A 21,569-nucleotide genomic window follows, 5' to 3' on the forward strand; every position below is an offset into this window, starting at 1 on the left:
GATACAGCGAGTAATTAAGAATGCAAAGGGAATGATGGCCTTTATTGTAAAGGGATGGAGAATAAAAGTGGGTGGCACTCTGCCTTGCTTGTGGTGCAGAGGCCCGGGTTCAATCCTGACCTCTGTCTGTGTGGAGTTTGTACATTCTCCCTGTGACCACATGGGTTTCCATTGGGTGCTCCAGTTTCCACCCACATCGCAAGGACCTGTAGGCAGTAGGTTGCCCCTAGTGTTTTGTTCAATGTAGGTGAGTGGTAGAATCTGGGGCACATTGATGGGAATGTGGGGAGAATAAAAATGGGGTCAATGTAGGTTTAGTTAAATGGTTGACATGGAATCGATGGACGAAAGTGCCCATTTCCATACTGTATTCCATCAGAGTGATTCTAAAAGTAGAGAATTCTTCCTAAGTGTGAGTATATCTGGTGTATTTGATACCATTTTGGTCTCCCTATTTGTGGGCTATACTTGAATTGGAAGCAGTTCAGAGAGGTTTCACTAGAATTATTCCTGGGATGAAGGAGTTGTTTTAGAGAGAAGATTTAAGAAAGATGGCCAAATACGCAGTGATGTTTAGAAGAATGAGAGGTGATTTTATTGCAGCATTTTGCAGTTCTGAAGGGGCTTAAAAAATTAGATGCTGAAGGGATGTTTGTCCCATGGAAAAGGCAAGAAAAGGAAGAATTTTTTTAAGAGGATCATGAATATTTAGAATTTTCAGTAAGATGAAAAAGTAGATACAGCAGGAGCCAATCTAGTGTAGTATATTATTAAAATCAGGCTTTTTTATTTTTGCTTAATTGTTTTATGTGGTACTTTAGCAAAGGCCTTTGAATAATATTTCACTTTTATAAATCCATGTTGACTTTGTCCATTCTATCATCATTATACTGAGTGCCTTGTTACCACTTCCTTAAAATAGATAGACTTCTGGATATTAGAAGAATCAAAGGACATTGGGATGGGGCTAAAAGATAGTGCTCTAGGCAGAAGACGAGCTCCCTTGTAGTCCTGATGCAGGCTTTTGACCTGAAACGTTGACATTTCCTTCTCCCCCCACAGATGCTGCTTGATCCGTTGAGTTCCTCCAGATTGTTTGTTGTTAGGCTAGAGGGGCTGATTGGCCTTTGAGCATTTCCCTACTAATGTCATGTTAACTGGTCCTTGGTTCCCTGCACTCTCTCTCCTCTTTTCATAGATAGTGGGGTGATTCTTGCTACCTTCCAATCTGTTAGGACTATAATCAGTGACATTTTAGAGCTATGCCAGAGAACTACTGAAGCTGAATTATTGAATGTACTGGCACTGAGGTAGACACATCTTTGGTGAGGATTATTGGAAACAGACAGCTGAGACCAAGTTCAAATCAGCCATGGCACTTAATGCTGGATCTGGCTTGGTGAGCCCTAAGAGCTTGCTCCTGCTTGTTATTCTCATGTTATGTTCTTGCATACCTCGTGTGGTGTGGTCATGAGTCTTTGGAACTCCTTCCTCGAAGGGCGGTGGAAACAGTCTTTGAATATTTTTAAGGCAGCGTTGCTGAGCAAGAGGGTGAAAGATTACCTGGGGTACATGGGAACGTCCCAACATTCAATCTTTGTGCTATATTGGCTTATTGCAGCTGGGTGAGACAGGGGAGGCAGGAATTGAGCACTAGAGATGGTTTTGGTGTACAGGACTGATAAGAAGAAAAATCAGACAGGGAATCTATTACTGGCCAATGACCAGGGATTCACACTTAAGAATGTGTGTGTTTTCATGACTGAAATTCAGCTATGGCTGCTTCTGCAGTTGAATATCTTATTGCCTCTTAGTCTGTGCCAAAGTAAGAAGGGGAGCCATATGGTGCAGTATCACGAAGGCTGGTGCCTATGTAACCCCAGCCCACCAAGGATATACTTGTGAGGGGACTAAACTGAATATGGTTGCATTCAGGGCGTAACGGTTGTTCTTTTTTTAATTTCATGCAGAGAAGACAGAGAAGCACGGTTATTAGCCAGCAAAATGGCAATAGTAGCAGCCTTCCGATCCTGGGCAGGTAAGATGCAATGTAGTATGCAAGTAATGTCAGTTGCTTCATTATATTTGACTTTGACACTTGAGAAGCCACTGGTAACATAGGATTTATTACTTATCCTTAATTATCCTGAATGAATTCACTGTACTTTTGATATGAAGATCACAAGGGCAGCAGAGTGGCAATGCAGGTAGTGCAGCTGTCTCACAGCTCCAGTGACCAATGTTTGCTTCTGACCTCCTATACTGTTTGGAATTTGCCTGTTCTCCCTGTGGCCGTGAAGGTGTCCCCCGAATGCTCTAGTTTCCTCCCACATCCCAAATCAAGCCAATTGTAAGATTATTTAGCTATGTAACTTGTCCTTGGTGTGGATGGCTGGTGGTAAAAACGGGGATTGGGGGGGAATGTTGTTAATGGGTGCATGCGAGAGAGGACAGGGAGAGAGAAATGCGTGAAGATGGAACTGATGGAATTGCTCTGAGAACTGTAATAGATGGGCTGGATGGCTGCCTCCTGTGCAGTATGGCAAAATGATAAATATAAATATCATTCTGAGTGCAATCCAGTGTTAAGTAATAGTAGATTAATGGTGCCTGTATTGGAACTGGTGCAGCACTCAAAACCCTATATCCATGACTTCAGTGCAATATTAGAGCTCATTATCATTGTTGTGGCATAATTTGTAACAACTTTGTGTGATAGCCGTTATATAATCTCTAGTCAGCGTGACAATTTGAGATATTACTTTCTTTGATATCCAGATGATATTCCCCTAATGCTAGTAAATAGCACGTTATGAAATAGCCTTTCATGTGAATGGTAAGATAGTCCAAGCTAAACTCTGTATTAACGAGGCCATTAATGCAACCGTTGCCGTGCCAGTGGCTTTGTTTATTGACAAATGTTCACTTCAATTTAATCTATTCACTGGGTAGATGAGAAAAACAGAATGAGTGTTGGTAGCTCCTGATCCAACAAACTTCAATAGAGTAGGCAGAGTCATGTGACTTCTCATTCAAAGACCAAAAGATGGAGATTCCTCTGAAGACCATTTGAACTTGCATGGTAGTTATGATCGCTTGGGGGTTGAGTTACTGGTCAGGTAAACAGACATCTAGAGCATAGATACTGAGACAGAAGTTTGAATCTCACCATGGCAACTTGGGAATTAAAAAAAAATCTGGAATTAAAAAGAAGAGTTTGTCTTAGTAATGGTAGCTATAAAGCATCCAGACCATCATAACAATCCATTTGGTCCACTAAAGGAAATCTGACATTTTTACTTTGTATCCTAAAGATGATTCCAGACTCACTAATCGTCTCTTCAGTCTAAAGGCTGTTGCTTCATAAATGTAGGCATTGCTACAATGTCTGCATCTCTTGAACAAATTTTTTAAAAAAGTACTTAAATTCAGTCATGGTGAACTGTTTTGGTCTGGTCCTACTGGCTTCTCAGCTACTCTCCCATTTCACAGTATTAGGATTAACACCCCTGAAAATCAGTGCTAGCCTGGCTTTTCCTCACCCTGGATATTCATCATTGGCCTGCTATCCCACCTGTTGTTTCAACATGCAGTTAGTGGCAGAACAGTGGAAGCAGAGGTAAACAATTGTTAATCCACTTTGTACAGTGAAGAATAGGTATTCATTGATGTTTTCCCTCCACCAAGCTAATGCAGTTGTTTCCATGTGAAGATTGTTCTACATGTGCTATTCTGTGTGAACCATTCGTAGATTATGTTCTAGCCTTTATTACTGAAATCTGTTCTCTATTAGCTATCTCACCAATTATTTGAAAGACAAAGACATTATATGGTTATCAGTGTTTAAATTAATAGATTGGATTGTGCTTGGCATGGTCGACATTTCCTGCAGTAGTCACTGAACTTTCGCATCTCCATGGATCTAATAGAGCTGATGATCTTGTTACCATGGCCATCCTGTAAAACTCATGCTATCTGAGACCTTTTTAACTATTTCTAAATGTTTCTGATAAAGAATTGAAATAGATTTAATGAATTATTTTTAATTAATTTATTTAAAGCACTTTTAACATTAATACTGAAGTTAAAAATTTACCTTCACTTATCAATGACCTGAAAAGACAAAGTGAAGGTAAGTTCACATAAATGCAGTGTTGCTAGAAATGCCAGCTACGGCTGGCGAAAAGCTGAGGAGCGAGATGCAGAAATCTAACTGCCCCTCAGTTCACCTTGATTGAGCTCTGCCCTTGGATACTGTGCACATAGCTTTATCTGGAATCTTATCAAAGATGTTAACCAATATAAATATAAGAAATGAGTCAGAAGTAGGCTATTCAGCCACTAGCCCCTGTACTGCCATTCAGTAAGAATAGTAAGAACACTTACCTCAGTGCCACTTACCTGCACTAACCTTGTATCTCTTGATTCCCTATATATCTATCAGTCTCTGTCTTGAATATACTGTCATGAACCAGCAACAAAAGAAACACACTGAGCATGATTCAGTGTTAAAAACTATTTTATTAATCACTACTATTGATAATACGTAAAATAAAAGTAAAAATGTTAGTATGTTAGAATTCAAGAATGTTAAACCTCGAACATTAACCCCAAAACTAAACTCTTCGTGTGTGTGTGTGACAAAGTCCAAAACTCCCAGTTCCTGAATGGTTCTTAAAGTTCAGTTCCGCAAGCCATAAGGTGAAACATGAGCAAGGGCTTCTTCAACAACCACCGTTGTCTGAAGATAAGATGTAGATGTAGAAAAACATAGAGAGAGTACATACGAAATCCAAATGTTCCACGATGGAACCCAAACGACACTCCAGTGTTTACTCGGTAGTGACTTCCTCACCCCGAAAAGCATCCGAACCGTGGTCGTCCACACACAAATACCTGTTTCCTTCTACAGGTCAGCAACAAAGTGAACTCCACCGGATTACTTCCAACTTCCATACATGGATTTCAGTGGCAAACACAGTTATTGTTTCTCATCCATCGATAGAGAAAACAAGCAGGCTGGTGTCTCTCTCCCTTCTCTCTCTCTCCTTCTTCTTCTTCTGACTTCTTCAACAACGTCATTACGTCCTTTATCTTCTATTGACGTAAGCACGCCCCACACACACATACACACACACTCTCTATCTTAAAGGGACTTTCACTGAGTCCGTAACAATACACAGCAGCTGATCCTTCATAGTGCTCTTGGGTAGAGAATGTCTGTGTGAAGAAATTTCTCATCCATTCTGAATGACTGTGTATTTTGAGATGTTGACCCAGTTGCAGAGACTGTAGCCATGGAAACATCAAATCTATATCCACCCATTATCAACCCCTTTAAAAAATTTTGTATGTTTCAATGAAATCACCTCACACTCCACTAAACTTGAGAATGTAGACTTGGTCTACTTGAAGTCTCCTCATACAACAAACCATTGAGGAATCAATCTGGTGAACCTTTGCTGTAATCTCCATTTAAAATATATCCTTTAGGTAGGAAGATCACATCTGTACACATAGTTGCAGATGCAGACTCACCAAGGCTTGATATGAGAACAAGATATCTCTGGTCCTGAACTGAAATTCTCATGCAATAAAGGCTAACAGACTGCCTGCCTTTCTAATTGCTTGCCATACTGCATGTTATATTTCATTTACTCATGTACAGGAACACTTGGGTCCCTCTGAACACTAACAACTTTCAACCTTGTATCATTAAAAACAAAACTCAGCCATTCTTCCACGTTATTTTCCATTTCCCATGTTCCTGCCAATCACTTTGCCTGTCTATATCTCTCTGCGTCTGCATCCTCCTCAGTCCACGCTACTAACTAGGTATGTATCATCAAACTTGGATATATTATGCATCATCCCCAAACTAAAGTATAGGTTGTAAATATTTTGCTGCTCCCTGCATCACCCTACAGATCATAGCATCTCAGAATGACCCATTTATTCCACTGCTTTCTCGTAGAGCCATACAACACAGAAACGGGCCCCTTCGCTCCACTTCGTCCATGCTGACCGTGATCCTTAACTATTCTAATTCCATTTGCTCGCATTAGCCCTGCATTCCCTCTATGCCTTTCCTACCCAAGTACCTGTCCAAATGCCATTTAAACATTGGAATTGTATCTGCCTTTACTACCACCTATGGCAGCTTATTCCACCCTCTGCGTGAAAAAAAAATTACCCCTGAGATCTCCTTTAAATTTCTCCTCTTTCACCATAAACCTGTGCCCTCTAGTTCTAGACTCCCCTGTCCTGGGAAAAGACTCTGAGTATCTTTCCTCTCTATGCCCCTCATAATTTTATAAACTTCTATAAGGTCCTACATTCCACTGAGAATAAACCCAACCCATCCAATATCTCTTTGTATCTGAAGCCTTCCATTCCAGACAACATCCTGTTGGATCTCTTATGCACTCTCTCTATTGCTACTACATCCCTGCTGAAGTGTGGCAACCAAAACTATACACAATGGTCTAACCAATGTTTTGTACGGCTGCAACATGAAATCCCAACCCTTATACGCAATGCCTTGGCCAATGAAGGCAAGCATGTCGTGCCAAGCATATCAAATGCCTTCTTCACTACGCTATCCACCTGTGTTGTTACTTTCAGAGAGCTATGGACTTGCACCCTAAACTCCATCTGTACATCAATGCTTCTGAGGTCCCTGCTGCTTATAGAATATATGGAATCCCGTCAGGTCCTGGGGATATATCCGCCCTAATGTGTGCCAGTATTTCTAACATTTCCTCCATCCAAATATACCATGTCAACTGGTTCAACTATTCTGCTAGCTCCAACCTCTAAAAATTCCAACAGATTTGTCAAATGTGATATCCCTCTAATATATCTGTTGACTCTGTCCAATGCTGTTATTATTTTCCAAGTGTCCTTTCCCAACATTTTCTTTCATTCTGATTTCAGACTAATTGGTCTATAGTTTCCTATTTTCTCTCTTCCTCTTACAGGGCTATATCTGGTAGTTTCCAGTCTGTGGAACCTATTCTAGAACCTGATATTTTGGAAGATGGGAACTGGTGCATCCATCATCTCCATAGCCACCTCCTTCAAACCCTGGGATACAGGCCTTTGGATAGGTTCTAGGAACTATGTTTCTAGGATACGTAATACATGTTGCGAACAAGATATGTTCTTGTTCTATGTATCATCATCAAACTTGGATATATTATGCATCATCCCCAAACTAAAGTATAGGTTGTAAATATTTTGCTGCTCCCTGCATCACCCTACAGATTATAGCATCTCAGAATGACCCATTTATTCCACTGCTTTCTCATAGAGTCATACAGCACAGAAGCAGGCCCTTTCGGAAATGGTATCTTGTATGATACAAAGGTTCTAGGATAGGTTCATCCCACTGAGGCAGGGAAAAGATGGTAGGTTAAAGGAACCATGGTTGACGAGAGGTGAAACAGTCAAGAGGAAGAAGGAAGCATACTTAAGGTTTAGGAAGCAAAATTCAGGCAGGGCTGTTGAGAATTATAAGGTAGCCAGGAAGGAGCTTAAGAAGGGACTTATGAGAGCTGGAAGGGGACATGAGAAGGCCTTGGCGAGTAGAATTAAGGAAAACCCCAAGGCATTCCATACATACGTCAAGAACAAGAGGATGACTAGAATGAGGATAGTATCGCTCAGGGATAAAGGGGGAGATGTGCCTAGAGGCGGAGGAGGTAGGGGAGGTCCTTAATGAATACTTGCTTCAGTGTTCACTAGGGAGAGGGACTTCGACGAATGTGAGGTCAGCGTAGAACACGCTAATGTGCTGGAGCATGTTGAGGTTAAGAAAGAGGTAGTGTTGGAGCTTCTGAAAAACATTACGATAGATAAGACCTCGGGGCTGGATGGGATATACCCCAGGTTACTATGGGAGGCGAGGGAAGAGATTGCTGGGGCGTTGACAATGATATTTGTGTCCTCCCTGGCCACAGGAGTGGTACCAGAGGATTTGAGGATGTCAAATGTTGTTCCCTTGTTCAACAAGGGTAATAGGGATAATCCTGGGAATTATAGACCAGTGAGTCTTGCGTTAGTGGTTGGCAAGCTATTGGAGAGGTTCTAAGGGACAGGATTTACAAGCATTTGGAGAAGCATAGTCTTATTAGGGATAGTCAGCATGGCTTTGTGAGGGGCAGGCTGTGCCTCATGAGCCTAATTGAGTTTTCTGAGGAGGTGACAAACCAAATTGATGAAGGATGTGGTGTATATGGACTTTAGTAAGGCATTTGACAAGGTTCCCCATGGTAGGCTCATCCAGAAAGTCGTGAGGCATGGGATCCATGGAAACGGCTGTGTGGATTCGGAATTGGCTTGCCTACAGAAGGCAGAGGGTGGTAGTAGATAGAGAGTATTCTGCCTGGAGGTTGGTGACTAGTGGTGTTCAGCAGGGATCTGTTCTGGGACCCCAACTCTTTGTGCTTTTTATAAATGACTTGGATGAAGAAATGGGGGGATGGGTTAGTAAGTTTGCAGATGACATGAAGGTTGGTGGTGTTGTGGATAGTGTAGAAGGTTGTGGTAGATTACAACAAGATATTGATAGACTGCAGAGCTGGGCTGAGAAGTGGCAGATGGAGTTCATTCCAGGAAGGAGTGAAGTGACATACTTCGGAAGAACGAACTTGAAGGCGGATTGCAAGGTTAATGGCAGGGTTCTTAGCAATGTGGAGGAAAAGAGGGATCTTGGGGTCCAAGTCCATAGATCCCTCAAAGTTGCAGCGCAAGTCGATAAGGTGGTTAAGAAGGCGTATGGTGTGTTGGCCTTCATTAGTTGGGTGATTGAGTTTAAGAGTCGTGAGGTAATGTTGCAGCTCTATAACACTCTGGTCAGACCACACTTGGAGTATTGTGTTCCGTTCTGGTCACCTCATTATAAGAAGGATGTGGAAGTTTTAGAGAGGGTGTAGAAGAGATTTGCCAGGATACTGCCTGGATTAGAGAACATGAGGAAAGGTTGAGCGAGCTAGGGCTTCTCTCATTGGAGTGACGCAGGATGAGAGGCAACTTGATAGAGGTGTATAAGATTATGAGGGGCATAGATAGAGTGGACAGCCAGCATCTTTTCCCCAACGCGGCAATGGCCAATACCAGAGGACATTAGTTTAAGGTCAGAGGAGGAAAGTTTAGGGGAGATGTCAGAGGTAGGTTTTTTTTGCACAGAGAGTGGTGGGTGCCTGGAACGCACTGCCAGGGGTGGTGGTAGACACTGATACAATAGGACATTTTACTATCTAAGACTCTTCGATGAGCACGTGGAAGTAAGAAAAGTGGAGAGTTATGGGCTGTGTTGGAAGGAAGGGTTAGATTGATCATGGAGTAGGTGTTGATATAGGTCGTGCAACATCATGGGCCGAAGGGCCCGTACTGTGCTGTACTGTTCTATGTTCACATGTGCCACAGCTGCAACATATTACCTACCTGCTTTGCCTACCTTAAAGTATTAATCAGTTTATTAATTCTGTAACCCTAATTTCACTGAAGTTTGTCACTCACCAGAATCATTACCCGTGGGTGCCAAGCTAAAAAAACATATTGCTTTTAGCTCATTTCATAGATTTATGTTTTCCAGTAACAGCTCAGGTTACCCAACTTCAGATAACAAGTTTCAGTTAACCAGTTTCAGCTGGTTAGCAACTACTACAACTTCAGTCAGGGAGTGGTGAGTCATTGGAATTCTATACCCTGGAGGGTATGGGGGCTCAATCATTGATTGCATTCAAATTTAAGGATGTTAGTGGAATTAAGGGATAGGACAGATAGAAGATCAAATATGGATGTCAAATGATGGAGCAGGCTTGAAGGGCTGAATGATCCAACACTTCGTTTAATATCATGGCTACTTTATAGCTAAAGGCTACTTTATATTATTGAAATTTAAAACTACAAGGTAGAGAATATAACTGTGAAACAAAATTAAACCAATAGGTTTTTAACATGAAATTAAAATCATGTGCCAAGGTTCACACTGCACTCAGAGGTCATTTGTGCTTTTTAGCTGGAACCATGGATGTACATTTCCAGGTAATAATTGCAAGTCCCCTGACTTCAATGAACTTGTTCCAGCTGGTTACCCAATTACCTGGGAGTCTACTTGTTTATATCAATGCAAGTTAAAGTTACAAGATTTAGAGAACAAACTGTAAATCTAAATTGTTTCAGCTGAAATAAAAACAGAAACTATTGGGATCACTCAGTAGATCAGGTAGCTTTTGTCACAGATTCTGCCTGACCTGCTGAACATTTACAGCATTTTCTGTTTTTATTTTGAGTTGCAGCATCTGCATAATTTAAAATGAAAATCAAATCACCCCTTCCCACAGAAGTTCATACTCTGTGAACATTGCACTCGGAGATCACTGCTAAAAAACCTGTTGAGGACCCAGACAAAGTAGCATCATTCTCAAACCAGTATCACTCAACTTACTTTCTGACTTCACGTTACTTAGTGGTGAATATTATTAATGATTATTTTAATCTTGTAAAACATCATTTGAACTTGAAAATATGGTGGGTGAAGCTTTTGCTTAAGAGTCCAGAGCAAATTTTAATGCTGTGTACCTATGTTCTGTTTGATTTGCAGGAATTATAAATTTATGCCGGCCGGGAAACTCAGGCATCCATTCTCTGATAGGAATACTTTGTATACCAAATATGGAAGTACGGGTAGGTTAATGTTCAGACTAGAATGCTGGCACTTAAATGTTAGCAGCATCATTTGTGGCAATTGCACCTTGTGACTTTTTTCGCAGCTTATTACAAGTGACGTTTTTAAAAGATTGTATACGCTGTTATCTCTGAATAATGACATTTTCCCCTCTTTATACACACATTATTTGTAATTGTTTTCTTTCCTCATGTGATCGAGGGGAATTTATGCAAAAGTGAGAGAGTTAATCTTTAGACGTAGGTTAAAACCATTGAGTTCATTCTATGAATCGCTCAAGCTGACATTCCTCCAGTTGCTATTTGAAAGTAGACTTGAGAGTGCTTCATGGTCTTAATATTATGAACACCCAGTGTGGTCCTGAGTTCTGCAGGCTTGGGCCATCTCTGGCAAGGTGATCTTAGTTTCGATGGCACATTTGAGGACAGGACACATGTAATTGACCTAATATCTTGGACTGGGGAGACAAAAACGTGGTTTGGACTTGCTTCTAATATCTTTCTGGTGGATTTGCCAGCAAGAGCATGTGAGTAGATACCTGATGATGATATGAACACAATCCGGTGTGATTTTCCCACCAAGTTCCTGCTCTGCTTAACATTTGTGAATGATTTTTAACATTTCTACTTGTATTTTATTTAAGAAAAAAGAAAGTTCTGCAAAATAAATTTATTTTCTTCCAATTTCTGGTCAGTAGTTTATTATGGAAAGAATATCTAGTCACTGCTGTGATGTGAACCTGCTGGCATTATAACCATTGAATGTGTTTTATACGTTTGTCTAGTTTATACTTGGGAAAGAACAGGGTAGGGAGACCAATTGGATAATTGGCTTCCTCGTATTGTACCAGTTTTTTCTGAGATGAGGCATTCTTTTCAATGGAAACCAGATTAAGTTGTTGCTCTTGCAAAATATTTTATGTTGCTTGATTGATCCATCTGCTATCAGCTGCTGACACATTTGGCATAGGCCACCATTGTTGTGGAAATTGATGGCATTAAAGTTTAATACAGCAAAGACTCTTATGGGCAGATCTTGTTAGCACTCTTGTCTTCAAGGAAGGCACGAGTTTAAAAGACAGCTTTAGCCATACTGACCATGTGGAGCTATAAGGGTAATGCAAGTCTTCTCCTTTTGCTCTTGTAGTACTGTGCTTCTTGAAGTATCGTCCTGTGGATTGAAGTTCCTGACCTTTCCCATGAATGGATCCCATGGGATTATTCAATGTTTTTGTCCCTGGATATTTATCCCTCAATTAATATCATGTCAAATAGATTATATAGTCAAGTACCTCAGTGATGCTATGAGACCTTGCTGTGTGTAAATTTATGTTGCATTTCCAAACATTACAACAGCAACCATCCTGTAAGTGTACTTCATTACCTGTGTTAAATGTACCTAATTATCTGTGAAGCAGTTTGAGGTGTCCTGTTCTATATGCAAATTATCTTCTAAGAGCAGTTCTATATGCAAATTATCTTCTAAGAGCAGTTATTTTGTTCAGGAAGGCCAATAATCATGGATCATTTCTGTAGTGTTTCATCGTAGCTTCCTTTAAAACAAAATAGCTCTTCCCCTGCAACGTCGAAGTCAGGAGTGTGACAGAATACTCTCCACTTTCCTTGTTGAGTGCAGCTCAAGAAGCTCTACACCATCCCCATGGCCTGATCTCAGGTGCATCTCAGGCTTCTATGGGAGGCAGGTGTGCACACTGCTAGGCCCTGATGGAGACATTTAAATCTTTGGCCACAGGTGAGGTGCCAGCTGACAGGAAAACAGGAAATGTGGTCTCTTTATTCAAGAAGGACAGCAGGGATAATGCAGTTTATTATATGACATTTAGTCAAGTTATTAGAAAAAAATTCTGAAGGATAGGATTAATCTATACTTGGAAAGGCAGGGATTTATCAGGGGTAGTGAGCATGGATTTGATGGTGCGAGGTCCTGTCTGATTAATTTAATTGAGTTTTTTTGAAGAGGTAACTAAACATATTGATGAGGGCAGTGCAGTTGATATGGTTTACATGGAACTTAGTGAGGCCTTTGACAAGGTTCCACATGAATGGCTCATCCAAAAGATTAAAGCCCGTGGAATCCAAGGCAAGTTGGCCAATTGGATCCAAAATTGGCTTGGTAACAGGAGAAAGAGGGTGATGGTGGAGGGTTGTTTTTGTGATTAGAAGCTTCTAATCACAAAAACCACTGGGATTGGCACTAGCATTCTTGCTGTTTGTATACACATTAATGACTTAGATATGTAATGTAGGAGGTACGATTAGTAAACTTGAAGATGAAAATCGGTGGATAGTCTCAGGCTCCAGAATGATATTGGGGAGGGATGGAATTTAATCTTCATAATACTGAGGTAATGCATTTTGGGAGGTCTATTAAGGATGGAATATACTGTGTATGGAGCAACCCAAGTGAATATTGAGGAATAAAGGAACCTTAGTATACAAGTCCAAAATCGCTGAGGGTGGCAGCACAGTGGTGATGAATCACAAGGGATGCTTGCCTTCATTAGCCTTGGCATGGAGTATAAGAACTGATAAGTCTTGGTAAACTTTATAAAACATTGGTTAAAGTTTACCAGCTAGAATATTATGTGAAGTTATTTTCACTACACTATAGGAAAGACGCAATTGCTCTAAAGAGGATGTAGAAGAAAAGGTTCACAGCAATGGATAATGTTAACTGAGAATAAGGGAGAATGAAGTGGGATACAGTTTTTCACTCAAATATATAACAAATTATCAGGCATCGTAAATGGATTTATGGAATGATTAGTTGGTTGTTTTGTGGGTTGGTTTTGAGAAGCCAATTAGATATGATTCAAGGTGATTGATCTGGTATTAGAGTTTGAGGATTTCTCTTCTATTCAGATATTATAAGGTAACTAAGTATTGAGATGCCTGCATAAAATAATTTCATTATGCATGCCTCTTCTGCTTTAGTGCTCATCTAGATATTATTCTGTACATATCCTGCTTTATGGAAAAATAACCTTTTAAAAATTGACATGTTCTTTTCCCCCTCTTTCTCTTTGTCAGCGTGGTCTGCTAGAGGTGCTGTACGATATCTTCAGACTACCTACTCCTGTGGAGACGCAGGATTTTTCTGAAGCTCTGCTCAGTGTAGGTGGGTGAGCATGCTTTCTGTCAGTCATTTCACAGATGTGTGGGTGGTTAGGTAAGCTGTGAGCCCACTCTCCTCACAGTTTATACTGCAAAACATTTTCGTTTCCTTCCTGATTATGTTCATGCAAAATTCCCAGTTGGAAATAGACAAACTACTGTTTCTATAACTGACCTGATGTATTTAAGACATATATTGTTGATCCGGATGTATGTGCAAGTCTTTTAATGCCTGCCATCAAGACCTCTGGTCAGGTTTTTCTGCTTGTCAGCATATGTTGTAATCTGTTGCTACCTAGTTCATTATTTGCAATATTTTATACCCAACTCTTACATTTGGTAGATATACTGTAAACAGTGGAAATGCGGAGATTATGAATATTTCCTTTTGTACATTAGTTTGCTGTTGATAGGTGATAGGGTACGTGATAATTGTTTACAAGATGGTGGATGTTCCTGGCAAAGGAAATATTAATTGCTTATCCCTAATTGGCCTTTGAATTAAGTGTCTTGCTGGCCCACTTCAGAGAGCGGTTAAAAGGTAGCCACATTAATGGATCTGGAATTCAAAGTCAAGTTTATTATCATATACACAAGTATATGTATGCACAGGTGCTATGAAAAACTTACTTGTAGCAGCATCACAGGTATGTACATAGCATCATTTAAGCAGCAATCACAAGAATAACATAAATTAAATGGAAATTAGGCACAGTTTTTACAAGAAAAAAATTAGAACCAAAAAACCGTCAATTTTAGTGCAAAGTGATCAGAGTGGTCATAGTGTTGCTAAACTGTAGTGGTGATTAGGGTTTTGCCGGTTGGTTCAAGAACTGAATGGTTGAAGGGAAGTAGCTGTTCTTGAACCGGATGGTGTGGGACTTCAGGCTTCTGTACCTCCTGCCTGATGGGAACTGCGAGAAGATGGCATGGCTCAGATGGTGGGGATCTTTGATGGATGTTGCCTTCTTGAGGCAGCGCCTCCTGTAGATACTCCTGATGGTGGGGAGGGATGTGCCCATGATGTATTGGGCTGAGTCCACTATTTTCTGCAGCTTCTTGTGTTCCTGCACATTTGAATTGCACATTAGATAGAATACGCAAGGACAGCAGTGAATCAGATGAGTTTTTTCTGACAGTCCTGTAGTTTCATGGTCACTGTAACTGATTCTAATTTTTCCCATTTGATTGTATTTAATTACTTGAGTTATTTTATATTACCTGACGGAATTTGAGCTTGTGTTTTTGGATATTTGGTTTAAATGTCCCCAAACTGGGGACATTTAAGAGACTCTTGGATAGGCACATGACTGATAGAGATGGAGAGCTATGTGGGAGGGAAGGCTTAGATAGATATTAGAGAAGGATAAAATGCCGGCACAACATTATGGGCCGAAGGGCCTGTACTGTGCTGTAATGTTCTATGTTCTATAACTTTAGGATGTAGAAATGTTAACATAGCCAATAACCTGTTCAGTAAAGTAAAACGCCAGAATGTTTATATACAGCAGCATAGCCCCATGGCTGAGGAGGTTAAAAGTGGCTATTTCAGAAGGTTATCAATAAATAGCTTAGAGCTGCTAAATAGTGATTCTTTCAGCAGGGTAGAGCTTCAAGTGGAAAGCCAGGTATTTTTTAGTGGCACTGTTTGAGCTATCAGATATTGCCCCTAGTTTCCCTGACAGCATTTGGACATCAGTTACATAATATGAAACTGAAGGACATATGGATCAGAGCATGTAGAGGCGGCAGGCTTTTTACCCCTGAGAAAGTACAGCTGAGTTTATTTATCATCAACATTGCAGCTTCAATGGCTATTGGTACCTTTTCTGTATTACCAGAAATACTGAGTTCATAAATTGCCTTTGTCAGACCTGGCATTACATGTAATGTGAGTCCTGAATTAACCAAGTACCATGTCTGTAGTTTTCTGTATGCCATCACAAACCACCTCGCCCCTCCGCACACATATTCTCCATGGGTGGTTACAGATCGGCTTTGGCAAGATTGTTAGCACCACTTCAGCTAATGTCTCACCAGGGAAGAACATCTCCTTGATCATGACAGAGAAAGACATCAATCGTTGGCTCATCTCCTGATACTATTTAGTGAGTCCTGCTGAAAAGTGAGCAGAGGAACTGAAGTATAATCTAAAAAGTTGGCGAGACATTAACTGCTGAATCTGAAGTTTTGCTCTCTCAATTCTGTCCTTAATTGCCCTGACCAGTAAGTACAAAGTTATGAGAGTTTTATTCCCTCTTGCTCTCCGTGTATTATCAACATAGAGAAAGCAAAATGTGTCAAAGCAAGTAATTTAATACAGGGGTTAGGAAGAAATCTGCTTTGTTTATGGAATACTGTCAAAAATGTTGGAACTTTGTGTATGCAGTTCACCACTGGCCTCAATAGGCAGTGTTCGGCAATTACACTTGCTACCAAATGCTGGAGCCCATTTGACCAAAGGTGGATCAAGGGTCAAAGCCCATTAGTGTATGACAGCAGCATGACTGGCTACTTAATGCAGCTCTCCAGTTTGTACCACTCCCCTACCGATCCTGTAATTTTTGTCCCCTTCAACTATTTATCTACTTCATTCAGGATGTCACTGTTAAATCTCCTTCCACTATTTTAGGCAGTGCATTTCAGATCATAATACACAATGTAGAAAAATATTACGTCATGTAGTCTCTGGGTCATTTGCCAGTTATCTTAAATCTATGATTGCAGACTCTTCACTGGAATAGGTTATAGAAATTATGCCAGTGTGCCTAATTAGGATATAGGGTGGATTATGGAGGGCACATGCTTGTTAGATTGAAGGCATCTTTTTTTATTCCAATTATTTCCATTACCTTGTGTTTGTTTATTATTTTCAGATCCCAGCCGATTCCAGGATTCCTGGCGTCTTTCTGATGGATTTGTAGCAGCTGAAGCTAAAACCATCCTCCCGCATCGAGCCCGGTCCAGGTATATGACTCCCTGATGATTAATGCAATAGCTTGGGTAGCCTCAACCAAGGCTGAAAACTACAACCAATACGTGTAATTGCTTACCCACAGAACATTAGTGCTTTTAAAAATAATTATTTCTGTGTTAAACTGAATTAAGATTTGAGGTCAACAATTTATCATGTTGTTCAAACATCCCAAAGCATCATCTAAATGCAATTGTTTGGGGGGGACTTTGGTTTTACTAATGCTGTTACTGCATACTGCACAGTATTTGTATCATTAAATAGACTTGAGAAACCACTGGGAAATGCAGTATTTTAGGCTCATTTCTCAACCTTAAGGTTTAAATTTACTCCTGTGAGTGGTTGATGGGGCCATGATGGAGTTGTCTGGTATGTGAATTCCTGAAACATGCAATGCATGGGACCCCTGAGACATTTATAAGGTGAATTTTGTAGAATATATGTGTAATGTGTATGTGAGAGATGCAGTATATAATGTTTGTTTGGTACGTGAGGTATGTTGTGATACGTCAAAGTAAAATAATGTAGGTACTGGGAATTTGAAATAAAAACTGAAAATGCTGGAAATGCTTAGCTGGTCAGGCAGCCTTTATGGAAAGAAAAACCGAATTAAGGTTTGAAATAAACAATATATCATCACAGCTCGGAATTCTGAGTTCTGATGAAAGGTCATGGACCTGAAATGTGAGGTATGTTTCTCTTACCACAGGTGCTTCCTGACATGAGTATTTCGAGCATTTATGTGTCTATGTTTTAAACCTATTTGTTGGGCTCACTATGTAATATATGTAAAAGAAATCATGTGAGACTTCTTAAGTCCTAGATCCTTCTGTGATATTTTCTGTAAGGTGTGAAGGGAATATTTGAGTTGTTGGCAGACTTGTTCATGGCTTTGTTTCAAGTGAAATGATTGTTTATCAATTCTGTTTTCTAGGCCTGACTTGATGGATAACTATTTGGCACTTGTGCTTTCTGCATTCATCAACAATGGACTCCTGGAGGTAAGAACAAATTTAACAAGTAGTTTTTTTTGTTTTTGGCAGATGAATTTTTTGAATCTAAAACTTCCTAACATATTATCATAATTTTTTTTAAGCTAAGTATAATTTCAACTATTTTAAATTAAAAAGGTTCCAAGCTCTAAGGCTTGAGGTTATTTACTTGGAACCTTTTTAGCATAGACCTTGATTTATTTAAATAGTGGGATTATATTTGAAATGTGTGCCTGGACCAGTGAGTTGACTAGTCATTTTTTTTTGTTACTTTTATGTGTCATCATTGTAATTCCCCCTGTCTCATTCCTTAGAGTCTGGTTGAAGTGCTAACAAGCAGCAATGATGGTGTGTTTGTACGGGCCACCATCCTGCTAGGCGAGCTCTTGCACATGGTAAGTTGAGCTGTAAACAGGCTAATGCTGCCCTCTGGACCTGTAATTACTGTATTGCAATCAGTCTGGTACTGCCTCTTCCAATCTTGTAATGAGTCTGGTACTGTAATCTCTAATGTAATAACTAATGTACCAGGCTGATTTGAGCCTCCTTTGTAACTACTCTGGCACTGACTCTCCAAATGTTGTAACCAGGCTTGTATCTGTTCTGAGTTTGTAACTGGCTTGACACTGCTGTTTCATGTCCTGTAATTAATGTCTTCTAATGTCCTTTGGCAACTAATAATTCTACCATCTTTCATTTATTTATTCATGGGATATGGACGTTGATGGCATTGATTGACCATTCCAAATTACTCCTCAGCTAAAGAAGCAGTTAAGAGTCTATCTCATTGGTGGTCTAGAGTCAAATAAAAATAGAAAATGTTGGAAACTGCAGATCAGGCAGCTTCTGTGGAAAGAAAATGCCTGACTGCTGAGTGCTTCCAACATTTTCTGATTTTATTTCAGATTTCCATGATCTGTAGTTTTAAAAAAAAATTGCATAGACCAGATGAGGTGGCAGATTTTATCCTCTGAAAGATATTGGTGAAGCTGATGGACTTTCTAATGACAATCTGTTCTATGGCTATCATTATTGTAGTTAGTTTTTTTTCGAATTCCACATGTTATTTAGTTGCAATTTAATTCCTCAGCTGTCAAAGTGAGATTTAAACTCCTGTGTCTGACTGCTAGTCCAGTGTAGATTACCATACCCTACTTGAGAGGGCTAAAAGTTTCTAAACTAAAAGTTTTTGAGGTCAAAATATCTCAGCAATGTGTCACTCTGATTGCTAATGAATAAATGACTTTAAAATGCCATTAGTACTTTACACAGCGGGGAAACACCCATGAACTGAATTAACATGTCATTGCTAGTTTTTGGTGTCTTGTGGTGATATTTGATTTTGTGAGGTACTTAGAAAGATTTGTTGTCTTATGTGGCCAAGATGCTTGGCAACAGTCTGTGGTCTCTTTGAAATAGGTTTCTCAATATTCACCTAGCCAGACAGCTGTACCCTCAGTTTAACGTTTCATCCAAAGTTGAGCATGCTTTCACCATTGCACTTAAGCTAGAGTAAGCCTGTGGTCTCGAGTGCATCCTAAACATGTACTTTTCTCACACAGGCAAATACTATCCTGCCTTATGCGTACAGCCACCACTTACACTGTCTACCAACTCTCATGAACATGGCAGCTTCCTTCGATATCTCTCAGGAAAAGCGTCTGTAAGTGTTGTATTTTGCTGTTCAATCTAAGTAGTACTATGCCTGTCAGAGCTCAGGGCAAATGATTCAACAGCACTTACGGATACTGACCATGGTCTGCAATATTTATGGCGGTGTTATTGTCAACTCACTTTTATGTACAGACCTTTTATAAACTCTGTTGAGGGGATTATTTGTTAAAGGCCTTGCCCATTCTATTATTGTGCTCTGCAATGTTCCCAGATTTTACAATGGGAAGTCAAATAGGAGTAGGATATATAGAGTAAGGCACTAAGGAATTTTAATGAACAGAGGGATCTTGGAGTTCAAGTCCTAGTTTCCTGAAAGTGGTAACATAGATGGTGAAGAAGGCATTTGGCATGCTTTCTTCGTAGGTGGGGACATAAAATACAAAAGTTGGGACGTTATGTTTCAACTTTACAAGTTACTGGTTAGAACACATTTGAAGCATTATATGCAGATCTGGGTGCCACACTAAAGGAAGGATGTGGTTGCGCTGGAGAGAGTGCAGAGGAGATTCACCAGGATGTTGCCTGGATTGGAGAATTTTAGTTATGGGGAGAGATTGGATAGGCTGGGTTTATTTTCCCTGGAGCGAAGGAGGCTGAGGGGTGACCTGATAGATGTACATAAAATTGAGGCATAGATAAGAATAGTGATCAGAATCTTTTTCCCATGGTAAGGGTATCAAAAACAAGAGTACATAGGTTTAAGCTGAGAGAAAAGAGTTTTCAAGGGGATTTGAGGGGGCAAGTATTTTTTAACAGAGAGTGGTTGATATCCGCACCTTACTGCCAGATAGAGTTGGCAGTTTAAGAGACAGTTGCATGGACATTTGAATAAACAAGGCATAGAAGGATATGGACCTAACATGAGCAAATGGGATTAACGTAGATGGGCAGAAAGGTCAGCATGGGCACGGTGAGCCCATGTCTGTGCTCTATAGCTCTGACTCTCATTGTCATTTGTGAATTGCCTGCAGTACAAATACCCACATTGCCCCCAAGATATCTGAATCTGGGGAGAGCCAGGTAGGATTTTTAGACAGAATTCCTACTTGTGATTGCTGTCCATTGATGGCTTTAGGTTATGTTCTAATGCTACCATTTCTCATACCCGGTGGATTGACTGCAATACCACACGTGACAGTGTCGGAGGATGGCGAGCATCAGAGTTAGTCATAGAATCGCACAGCACAAAAACAGGCCCTTTGGCCCACCATGTCCATGCTAACCTTTTTGCCCATCTACACTAATCCCGTTTGCCCACATTAGGACTGTATCCTCTTGGGACTACATACCAGGAGGAATTAGGAGATGAAAGTAGAAAAAGACAAATTACAGTGTTCATTGTATGGTAACAGTGTTGTGTATACAAAAAGACTTGACGTATTTAATTCATGGATACATAGAACAGTACAGCACAATACAGGCCCTTCGGCCTGCAATGTTGTGCCGCCCTTTAAACCTCGCCTAAGACTATCTAACCACTTCCTCCTACATATCCCTCTATTTTAAATTCCTCCATATGCTTATCTAGTAATCTCTTGAATTTGACCAATGTACCTGCCTCCACCACTGCCCCAGGCAGGATGGGTTAAAGATGAGAGGTCAATACCAGAAAGCTGAATCCTTGCTCGCCAATGCAACTCACCTCCTTTCTGGTATTGACCTCATTGCTATGGACAGTATCAGTTGGAATAGAATTGTTTCTTTCTCTACCAGCTGTGCATTTAGTAGAGCTACCACTGAGGCACCAAGCCTATTCAATGTCAGAAAGCAGTAAATCATTGTCCTTTTACCCATTGTGTTATATGCAGAGGAGGTGACTCTTGGACAGAGGTTGCAATATAATACTGTACAGGAATTATTTTTGAGAAATTTCTGTAAACCTGGCAAAGAGGTATGACAGGCATGTTGAGTAAATGTATGTATGACGATGTATTTGCAGATTGGGAGTAAACTTGAATGGAAGTAAATTACAAGAAAACAATGACTAGTTGGCTAGTTAAAAAAAGTCAAATCCCTCTTTTTCACATGATTATGGGATAGTTTTCCTGGTGTGTTTTGTTCCACGTTCTGCAAAAACCATATGATGGCAGCTATTGTAGTGG

General features: G+C 40.2%; 1 protein-coding gene across 2 annotated transcripts in view; it reads left to right on the top strand.

The window, feature by feature from the left end:
• The window catches only part of rictora (RPTOR independent companion of MTOR, complex 2 a), a 148,545-nt gene that overhangs the window by 77,184 nt on the left and 49,792 nt on the right, over window positions 1-21,569 (top strand). For both annotated transcript variants that reach the window (XM_052020116.1, XM_052020118.1), the window contains 7 exons: window positions 1,971-2,038; window positions 10,610-10,692; window positions 13,744-13,831; window positions 16,704-16,794; window positions 17,736-17,802; window positions 18,108-18,188; window positions 19,356-19,456. In XM_052020116.1, coding sequence (XP_051876076.1) covers window positions 1,971-2,038; window positions 10,610-10,692; window positions 13,744-13,831; window positions 16,704-16,794; window positions 17,736-17,802; window positions 18,108-18,188; window positions 19,356-19,456 — 579 coding nt within the window. The remainder of the gene's footprint in view (window positions 1-1,970; window positions 2,039-10,609; window positions 10,693-13,743; window positions 13,832-16,703; window positions 16,795-17,735; window positions 17,803-18,107; window positions 18,189-19,355; window positions 19,457-21,569) is intronic.

The sequence above is a fragment of the Pristis pectinata genome, chromosome 7 (assembly GCF_009764475.1).
Source record: "Pristis pectinata isolate sPriPec2 chromosome 7, sPriPec2.1.pri, whole genome shotgun sequence".
Classification (NCBI taxonomy): domain Eukaryota; kingdom Metazoa; phylum Chordata; class Chondrichthyes; order Rhinopristiformes; family Pristidae; genus Pristis; species Pristis pectinata.